We start from the raw sequence: 11,148 nt of genomic DNA on the forward strand, positions 1-11,148 counted from the left end.
GTAAGTACCTCTGTGTTTATCTACAACGTACGATTGTTCGTAAAGAATAAGTGGCACGTGTCTCTCTCTCCCCTTTTCCCCTCCCTTCTTCCCTCGGGAAAGAGAGAGACTTCAGACTTCACCGAGTTACTTAACAAGTAAATAAATAACGCTCTCTCGCTCGAGCACGCGAGAGAGAAACAGCTTAACCCTGGAACGGTAAGGTTGAGATCGGATGCGACCCCACGGCTCGTTTATTTTACTGCGTGCACGCGCTGTTCCTCTTTTTAAGGAATGTCTTATGTTATCATTTACTTCTTTTGTCTATTTTGTACATTAATTACGTAAAAAATGAACAGAGCTCACGGAATCGGATCCAACGCCACTTTCCCGGATACGTTGAAAACCCACCTTGCCGTTAGAGGGTTAAAGCAACGGTAATCTCGACGACATTATATACAAGATTGAGTCCGCCATCAGTACACCCTCAGTTCGATCGTCACTCGACACATACACACACACACACACACACACATGCACACACGTGAGAGTCACGTAGAAATGTAGAAACGAAACAGGATGCCCTTCGTGTGAGATGTGAAATTACAAGTGTCCAACGTCCTACATGTTAAGCTAAGAGCGAGCTGCTCGAGCTGCTCAGATCACCGGTGGTCTTGACGTTCTCATTGAGGAATTTCGCCAAGCTCACTGCGGGTGGCTGGCAGCCATTCGGCGAGATCAGACTGTTACTCTCCAGCTCCTCCAACGCCTCCGTGCTGTCGGCGATCCTCTTGTAACCGGGTCGGCATTCGCACCTAGCCTTCGGTCGCGACTCGTCCTCTCGCCACAGCCGGCTCCTCGACGTCCGTTGCGCGACCAACCACTCGCCCGCGGTGCAGGGGCCCTGCGTGTACAGTTTGTAGCAGACCCGGTTGATCATCACCATGCCGGGCGTGCTCTCGCAGTCGTCGCTCTCGTCCTCCACGCATTTACCGGCGTTCCTCATCACGTTGGTGCAGCCGCACACGCCGTTGTAGCCGATCCCGTCGAGGGACGGCCTCACGTTGTGGTCGTAGAGCACTATCTGCCCGTTCGGACACGGACCCTTCGTGCCGATCTTGTAACAGGTTCTCTCCTGCGGGAAGTACAGTCTGCCGCGTTTGCAGGGCACCGGCACGCAGGTGGACGAGTCGATCAGCATGTAGCCGTTCTCGCAGGGTCCTCTCGTGTGCAGCCGGTAGCAGAGTCCGTTTTTGTAGAGCGCGTGGCCCGGCTTGCAGACGCATCCGGCACGCACCACGTCCTCCTGCGCGCTCGATCGGCCGTCCGTAGTGACTACGAAGTGATGTCCTTGTGGACATGGACCGACGCCGCCTGAGAATGAATGTCGATCGTTAAATAGTCGCAGTTCCACGAACGCGGTCCGTGCTCAGACCGGTTTTGGTAAACGGATCACGCGGTAGGTCTCTTCTCTTCCGCTGAACTGGTTGTATTAACTTGTACTAGTTCTCCCCTCCTCTTTCTTCCACCGAGTCTTAACATCAGGACCGCGGATGGGATCACTTTCGACTCACTTTTTCTGTTGCCGCGCAATTATTTGTGAGCTTTTTTGAACTTTACAACATTGCCTAGTTGTTTTATGGCGAGGAAAGCTTCCCAGTGATAAAGATCCAAAGAAATGGGGGAAAGGAGAATCTACGAACGGGTCTCGCAAGTGATCCCGCACGTCTGTCCCTTTCTTTTCCAAGTGCTGTAAGTGCACACCGATTCAGCGAAAAAGAGCAGACCCAGCGACCACTCACCTAGCTGATAGCACATGCCGCTCGGCTCGTGATAATGAGGTAGTCGAGAGTGGCAGCCGCACGTCCCGCCCGGGAGAAACAGCTCTCCCGGCTCCGAGCACGGGCCCTTCGTGTAGTGTTCGTGGCAGCCGCCGCCGCTGCCCAGCCAATGGTACCTGCCCAGTTCGTCGTTCGTCGAACACGAACAAGTCGCCAGGCCCTCTTCGTCGGCGACGAGCAGTTCCCCGCGTGGACAAGGCCCTCTGCTGAGCTTCGGGTAGCACTTGCCGTCCTTGAGCCAGTAGATCTCACTCTGCTCGCCGCAGGGCTCGGGCTCTCGACAAACCCCCCATCGTCGTTTCGACCTGAGGACGGTTTGTTTTCGGAGAGGTTTATGCGAGGAGGAGCGCACGCACGGACGTTTTCATCCGGTTTCTCGTGAGCGAGTGGACGACGTTAAAAGGGAGGTTGCGTTACTTACCCCGATCTGCCAGGCGCGTCCGGCACCGGCGCGAAGAACTGACCCTTTGCGCAGGACGCTTTCGTGAATATCGGATGGCACAGGGCGTCCCGGGGCGACTGCGCGGTCCCCGGCGGACATCTGCACTCCGCCGTCGTCCCACCGCCCCCGGCCGTGGGGCCCAACTCCATCGTCTCCGGGCAGGGAGCGCCGATCTGCAATGAACACCGCCGTTGTCGGAAATCGTGTGAGTCTCTCGATTCAGTTGGGCGAGAAAGATAGATAAGCGCGTTTTACTAATCCAAATCCACAATAGGTGAAATAAAGCTTTTAGCTTGTTGCTCTAAGAGCTAAATTGTAACGTGATTTTCAGCAAAAAGCGTTTCCAGCGCTACTAGACGTCGCAATTCGTAAGATTTAGGCGTTATTGGAACTTCTGGCAGCGCGGGATACGCCTTTTGTTAGAAATTGCGTTATATTTTATTGCTCAGAGCAAAAGGCTAAAGGTTTACTGCACCTGTTGTAAATCCGGACTGAGAGCAAAAAGCTAAAATCTCTTATTAGTCCCTTAAATATTGAAATATACGTTTGCAAATGTATATTCCAATATTTAAGGAACCTGACCTTTGATTTATTTCGCACTATCATTTCAGCCCTAGGATATAAAGTCCAGATTCGCAATAGATATAGTAAACTTATCTTCCAATCACAATCGTTTATTAGAAGAATAATCGGCCATGATTGGTCGGTTTACTTACGTCTTAAAGCAAGATTGTGGACAAGGGCTGTTAAGAGCCCATTTCATTTCTAATCTTGGGGCTGAACCTCCTCAGAGCGTTACACAGGAAGGAGATACAGTGAAAATTACATAACAAGTAGAATGAAAGGAAAACGAAGAGAGAACGAGAAAAATACAAGTGAAAGAAAAAACAGAGGAATAAAAATGAATATAAAAATGTGAGAAAAAGGCAAATTGAGAATAAGAGTAGCGATTGTTTTTTTTTTGCTACACCCTCAAAAAAAGAGAAAGAGAGAGAGGGAGAGGAAAAAATCGGGCACCTGCCTGGAATATCTTGTAGCACTTCCCGTCGGCCGGCCAATAGAGCAGCTGCCAGCCACGTGGTTGCGCGGCGCAAGGGTTGTTCGACGGATCGGCCCAGGGTGGCGGCATTATCGCGGTCCTCGCGTTGGCCGCTGACAGTATGCAGATGATACTCCCTAGGAGGACCCGCATCGCGCTGCGAAGGAGAATCGAGTCGAGGCGCACCACTTAATGGAACTCATTACTCAACAGATGTGTTGATGTCACCGCGCGGTGGAAACCGAGAGCGTTACCTTTCATCTTCGGCGCGTGCCGTGTTAATAGTTTCACCGAACGCGCCGCCGCTGCGTCGCCGGTCAGGTGGAGAGGAGCGTTTGAGAGGCGCAGCATTCGAAACGAGACTATCACGATAGCGCGAAAACCGCCGTTGATGCGTGTGTCGCGCGCGCACGCTGTACGTGCGTGCCCGTACGTGCGTGCGAGAACGAGTGGGAAGAGAGCAAAAGCGCGCACGAGCGCGCGACAGCGAGCAAAATGACCATACTTTCACTGTTTCACTATGGCAATGGCATTGTCCCTGGCGGCGGGACCAGGGCCCGGGATGGCAACATGTGCGTGGAATAAGAATAACCGTGCTCGTATAAAATGCGTCGCGCGTGCGGAAAGCAAAAGGTCTTTTCTCTTTTTTCTCTCCTCTCTCTCTCTCTCTCTCTCTCTTTCTCTTTTTATATTTATTCTTCTCTTTTTTCCTCCTCGTCTCTCGTTGCCCCCGCGAGTCCGGTCGGCCACGCTGGACAATTGTGGGAGGACCTCTCGAGCGTCGACACGTAAGAAACGGAATTAACAGCCGTAACGGAGACTATTAAGGCCATTCTACAATGTCTGTAAGAGTAGAGGCCTTAGCAGAACGGTTATGCTTGTAATTTTAATTCTGAGAGTGTTGACAATCGCGATCTTGGCGCAGAAGTAAGACATCATAGGTCTCTCCCCAGTAAGCAAGAAATCATTAACACAATGTTATTACGATGACATTTTATAACATGTAACGTTTACAAATATGTAGTTCATGTATTCATTAAATTTCACTCGTTAGGAAAAGATGGAAATGACGATGTAACTAGGATGCAGACCGAGTAACTAGGATCTCAGCCAGTCGAATGCTATGGTCTGTTCTTTATAGCTGAACTGGCTGCACTAGTTCAAGAAATTTACATATATATTGAAACATGAAGCGTGCATACAAGATTCTCACGCCGTCAGTGTACGTGAGTTTCTTCATCTAGCGCAACCAGTTCAGCTATAAAGGACAGAACCCCTAGTTACTTCTGCTTACGATCAGATTTACCGTCAGTTCTATTTTCTTCCAGAGCACACAAACCTAAGGGAGAATTTATATCTCGACAGAAAAGCAGAAAGCTGAAGAGCAGCAGCCAATCAGAACTCGCGTGAATTCTCTCTGAAGCAATATCCTGATTGGTCCTTCAGTCTAAATTTACGTTTTGTGTTTACAGTTATAACAATTGGTGTGCGAAAGTCCTCAAGTTCATAAGAAGTAAGAATAAGGAATTAACCAACCACATTCGAATGTAAGGAGAATAATCGACTATGATTGATTAATTTCTTATTCTTACTTCTTATAAACATACTCCTCTGCTGCTCATTGTAGACCACGTTTTACAATCATGTCTCACAGGCTTCCAGCCGTATTCTTGCGGACATTTTAGAATGGCCATTAGCGTTGAGAACGATTCGAACGGTGTTCGGTCGATTCTTCCGGCGTTAAGCCGTTGCCGAACGTATAGAGCGCATTTCTGCGCGACGACAATCGGGACGCATTACACGCGTCGTTGATTCCGGGGGAAACATGACAGCATCCCGCATCTTCTTTTTATTTTCTTTCCTCTCCTTTTTCTCTCCCTTTTGCCTCGCGCTAGTCGAGGAAGCAATTAAACCGCATGAGCTCTCGTCGACGTTCGAGTGCTGTTGCTGAACGAGCTTTCTTCCGCGACTTTCCACCGCGGCCACGAGGCGAGTTTATCCGCGGTGTGTTTCGCTAATTGTCGGCGCGCGCGTAGGATTTTATCGTCGCGCTTGACCCGTTCGATCGCATTCCGAAATAGCGGCTAACGCCGCATGTCCTGCGCCGAGGAGAGTTTTATCCCCTATATATGCACCTCCGTTTTTTAGACAATTCATGCGATTTAGTGAACCACGACGACGCTTGTGGAACATGAAGGATCCCGTATCCTGGAAACAACCGCGCTACCGCGTTTTGACCGGCGGGCCGCGAGCGGACGAGGAAAAAATAGGAAATAGAGATGAATTTCCTTTTCCTACACGTGTAATTAACGCTGCGCGTATCGTTGAATCGCCGTAACGTCCGAGCCGGAACAAACGAGCGGGATTATGAATCTTCGCGTTATACCCGGCGTTATATGTCGAATCCGTGCACGATCGATGCGCGCTCGCGAGCACCACGTATTCATTTTACAATTGTCTAATTAGCGCTTGCCAGGCGGCTGCAAATTACATCAGAACTTTTTCGTGTTTCGCGGCATTCAATCTCACACGTGCGACTGCGACAACGAACGCGTCTCCGCGGCTGATCGCTCGCCCGCTCGCTCGCTCGAGAGAGAGAGAGAGAGAGAGAAAAGTGAAATTCCATTATATTCTCGAGATGAACGTCCTTAATGTCTTAACGTCAACAAATAAACGAGGAGCTCTCATCAAACGAGACGTCAAGCTTATAAGCGCGGCTGACTTGATTAAGATGGATATGTACATGGAATAAATTATGTTGTTGAATCAATAGAATTTGCACGATTGCATGCGATAAATTTTCTTGATTCAATAACAATATTTATTGAAAGTAATAGTCGAGTTATTGAAACAATATTGTATTAGTTTCAAAGATATTATTATTATTATTACTATTGAATCAAGAAGAGAGATTTACATATATAAATTTAATTTGAACATATATAAATATATATATATATTTTTACATATATAAATTTAATTTGAATTTTTGTACTTGTATATGTATTAATTTACATATGTAAATTATTTATTAAGAAGATACTAAAATCGATGACGAACTCGGTAAGTGTTGGTAACATAGAAGCGATCCTCAAAATATGATGTTACATAAACACGTGACACGATCACGTTACTCTTTCCGTATTTCTCGTATATATCTTACGTAAATGCGATATCAGTGTGAATGCGACGAATGTATGCTACTCTGTTTTGTTACATCTAACGGAATATCCAGTCAAGACGTATACAAATTTTTCCGCAAACCTTTCGTATTTTTTTAGACCTCCGAATTTCTTTGAAAAGCTATAGAAATATTCCTTGAAATTTTCCTGTTTCGAGCACTTTCGACACGTTCGGTATGCACAAGCTGCAGGATTTCTGTATCGGGAAAATATTTATGCTAACTAACAGCTAGAGATGTGTCAATTTTGAAACCTTTTATCGTTTCAGTCATATATTGAGCAATATTCCATCCATTTTTGTTCATACTTTCACTATGTGAAAGCATTTACATATACATATACATATATATAAAATTCTGTGCAGGTATTGCGACATAAATTTCGCAGAAAGATCTCAGTATACTAGCGGTAAAGTTTTAAATATGGCAGTACGACGTTTAAGTATTTGTGAGTAGATATCAAAGCGATTGGATTGTTTTGTAGATCCAACGAGATCTAGACACGACGTGGTAATGATTTCACACGTAAAGACGGTAGCTGGTTCTCCCTTTCCCTCCCTTCCTCCATCACTCTTTCTCTCGGTTCAGGCATGCACTCGGTCGGATTCTAAATTAGCGTGGGAAGCGAACGCACCTTCGCAAACAATTGCGCTATGTAAATATCGTGTCCATGGATACCGGGTAGCGAGGATAATGGCGAGGCAAGCGGTTCGCGGTGCACTGGGTGCACGTGGCACCCGGTGTGTCGTCGGCGACACGATCGTTTAGTTTTCGGCAAGAGGAAGGCGGCGTCTCTGAAAGAGGCACGCTGCAAATTCACCGGTGTTCACATCTGACGATCGAAAACCATCGCCGCCGCCACTGCGCACTGCCATCATGAATTCCTGTTGCTCGATGTGTCCTTATTGCTGTTTGCCTTGCGGCGATGACATTCGTCGCTATAGGTACGCCACGATCATTCGCGCGATCATGTGCACTGTTGCATAATTTGTAACCTTTCCTTCTTTTTTTTTTTCTTACCATGTTACGCGTTCAGCTGTCATCACACCGAAATTACGTCGAGTTCCGCGCTGCACGTGCGTGCGTATGTGCGTGTGTGATATGTAAAGGAAATTTTCCGTAACAATCTCGAGACGTTTTGACTTCGGGGCTCGTATCAACAGTCGATACTTGAAGCTTGTCTCACATGAGATATTCAGAGTTGAATTCAAGAGCTGATCTGAATTTGTTTAGTGAAATCGCGACTACAAGGTTGGAATTTCGAAACTCATTTTCTGCGGCAAGCCTGAATCTGAGTATCTTGTTCGAGACGAGAGTTTTAAGCAATGACTATTGACGCGGACCTAAACGAGATACGTCGTAGATCCGCACAGCGAGAACTGACTCGCGCCGACTGCGACACAACGTTCCATCGGAACGCTATTATTTAAGTGGCACAAAAGGGATACAACAATGAATTGTAGCACGCGCACACACGCGCATCACGGAAATTACACGTTATTTCTTAAATGAGTGGCAGCTTACGGGGACCGATTGAAACGCTCCCGCGGCGGAAACCCCGTGACGACATTCGAGCGACGCGTTTATCGCGATTATTTATTCGCCGTGATTTTATACTTTCTTCGGGCCCCAGATGCACTTTCTCCGCCTTCCGTGTCGTTAAATTGTAATAACCAGTTATTATCCGAATCACTCGTCTTACACGGCGCGCGCACACGCCGCTTGCGCGGCGCACGTCGCCGCCGCCGGTAAGTCGCTCGCATTGCAACTTGCGCTACGCATTGTTACGTTGCGCTACGAGGAATTTTAGGATGTTTCGCATTGCGATTCGATCGTAATCAAGATCGCGCACTTATGTAACACCGAGCGCGCGTGTCCGCCTGCGTCTACCTCCGACGGCGCGTGCTCGCGTGCGTGGGTCGGAGGTTTCCGTAAGAAGAAAGTGACCGCTAATAGATCATAATCGATCGCTCGCTCGATCGCTCGCTCCGGCGAATCGTGCAATACAAACACCGCGGTCGCGTAATGCCAACGTCGCGCGCACGCGCGCGTGCATACAGAAAAATATATACCGCATTCATCGAGTAAATGTTACTTGTTTTTAGCTTTTCATAAGTTTATACGTTCACCAGTATTTCGCAAGTTGAATTAGTAACAAGTAAGTTCATGTGAGCAACAAATTTGTGCAAGATATATTCCCAATCTTAGTGAGTTTAGTGTACAGAGAATCAGATTTCTTTGGATTTAGTAATATTTCTTTAGTTGAGACAAATTTATCTCCTCGGGATACGGCAAACGAATATTCGATTCAACAAACAGGATTGTTTCTCATATAATTTGTTGATCTCTCTAATGACAAATCTTTACGTCTAATAATATATTTCTTTGTTTTTGTTAACATATTTTCTTTATTTTCATTCAAGCATTACAATGGTTGTCACAAGCAATAAATTATTTTATTTTATTAATTTAATTAATTTTAATTAATTTGAAACTAATAACATTATGTTAGGAAAATGTTAAAGGACTTTTTTTGTTTCAGTGGAACGATATTTAATATATAATGAAATAAATTTTTTTTGCTGAAAACAAATTATTGGATATTAAATTATGTTATTTATATTAAACAAACCCAAGTCAAACACGTATACTGAAACCAAAGAAATCGTTGTCCTTGTGTACTTCAATCAAGGAAATTAAATTAAAACAAATATCAGGTTGTTTATTCAAATTAACCAAATTTAACTTTTCTCCGACAAAGTATGTAATATTCCCGAAAAGAAAATCAATTCTTTCAGGTACGAAGTATGATGAGCTTTTCTAAAATTGATGACAAATATTTTAAAATTATCGTCAAGAAAATATTTTTTATTGAATATAACTGTTACGTAGAAGAAGGAAAGTAAACTGGGCATTCGCTTTTCTCAGCAGTAGAATAATATTTTCTTCTGTGCGCGTATATGCGATTTTTCCTCGCTCGATCGAGCCTCGATCGTGGATTCCAGCCGACAATTGAGGCACAATTTTCTCTTCCGAGTTCTCGCTCGCGTACGAGTCTTTCTTTCTCATCGTTTAACACTACGGAGGGGGGAGGGGGAAGAATCTTCATTTTAAATTTTAATTCTTCGGAACGGCGAATAGCTCGGAATCCTTCCGACTTTTGCGCGATTCTTTGCCGCAATTAACCGCTCTCCATGAAGAGACAGAATTCCGCGGGCAATTCAAGGATTGTCGATGAATCCGCGTCCTCTCTCTCGCGCGCGCGCGTGAAAGGATTCCGCGTATTAAATGTCACATTATTCGAGAGGAGCCCATCGGAGAAACCGCCGACGCTCACGCAATCGCGCGAATATTACGCGCGCCGTTTTCCCATCGGCGCGTTTCCATCCCGCCGGGACGGTTTCGGAAAACTCGCCGGCGGGGAAACTCACCTCGACATCGTGTCTCGCTCTCGTCGTCGTCGTCGTCGCTCCGGTCTCTTTCTCTGCTGGCTCTGCAGATCACACGCGTTGTGTCACGTCACCGTCTCTCGAACAATTGCCTCTTCTGTCAATCTACCGCTCGATCCACCGCTTCCCATATCAGAGGCCCGGGAGTTCAGCTCGTGTCGGTGTTATCGGCGCGAGTAGTTCGGCGAGACTGACTGACTGACTGACTGACTGAGTTCGCGGCGCTGGTCGTTTCGTCCTGCCTTGGTGGCAGGCTCTACGCTGTTACCTAACTCGTCTGACACGGAACCGAGTCCACCGCCGAGACGGACGCGACCCTTCTCCCGTGGGGCCAGTCAGGGTGACTAATACTCGACGGTGCAACCGGGGAAAACCGACTACGACCTCCGCATGAGGGGTTCCTCTCACCCCCGGCGCGCTCTCCTCACGCTCGTCACGTGCACCCCAGCCGGATCACTTTCGCTGTCCAGGAGGCAGCGCGTCATTCCGCGAGACTTTTCCTCTCGCACGTGCCTCGGGCGTTTCGCATCGCTGAAGATTCACGTTCACGTTCCGTTCGTTATTGGGTCAACGTTGCGGTAATCGGACAGCCGGGAGGTCGAATGTCGGCCCGACTGCATCGATGGTGATCGCAGCGAACTGCGAGACCCTCTCCGAAGTCTCTCGTCGGAGAGTCGGTCCAGGTATGGATGCAGAAGGGCACCGTCCGTTTCCGTGACGCGACGCTCCCCGAGGAGGCGCGGAATGCGCAATGTCACGGATCACGTTCGGTTTCGCAGCGACGAAGAAGTATATCATATTTTACTTCTCTCTCTTTTTCTCTTTTTAATATTTTGTCTCTCATGCTAATTTAAATTTGGATTTAAATTTATTCTATTCGTTGCTTAATCTTTTTTTATAGAGGAGGCCGAGGCTATTTGGCACACTTTTTATATTTTATTTTTTGTTCTTTCCTGTAAAGCATTTTGTACCGATTTTTAATATAATTCGAAAATACAATTCTCCGGAAACAGAAAGAATATATATTGAAAGATTTAAAAGTAAATTTATAGAAGAAATCAGTTTTATCTTGAATGTTGTCAAGTGTGTAAATTTGTTCCGTTAACGGGGTACATTGATTACACTAAAAAATATAGCTTGGTTTAGTAAATATTGACGTTATAGTTTATCATAAATATATGAAGTTAATTCAACATTATTTTCACTATATATATATA

General features: G+C 46.5%; 2 protein-coding genes across 7 annotated transcripts in view; one reads left to right on the plus strand and one right to left on the minus strand.

Moving 5' to 3' along the window:
* Positions 1-11,148, plus strand: part of LOC106745194 (centrosomal protein of 135 kDa) — a 30,317-nt gene that overhangs the window by 5,121 nt on the left and 14,048 nt on the right. The window lies entirely within an intron of this gene.
* Positions 9-10,441, minus strand: LOC106745260. Its single transcript, XM_014620715.1, has 5 exons — positions 9,914-10,441; positions 3,284-3,458; positions 2,242-2,435; positions 1,782-2,125; positions 9-1,353 (listed from the first exon to the last, which is right to left on the minus strand). The coding sequence occupies exons 1-5, from the start codon at positions 9,919-9,921 to the stop codon at positions 608-610; spliced, it is 1,467 nt and encodes a 488-aa protein (XP_014476201.1). The 5' UTR covers positions 9,922-10,441; the 3' UTR covers positions 9-607.

Source organism: Dinoponera quadriceps, unplaced genomic scaffold (assembly GCF_001313825.1).
Source record: "Dinoponera quadriceps isolate SergipeBrazil2010 unplaced genomic scaffold, ASM131382v1 scaffold120, whole genome shotgun sequence".
Lineage (NCBI taxonomy): Eukaryota > Metazoa > Arthropoda > Insecta > Hymenoptera > Formicidae > Dinoponera > Dinoponera quadriceps.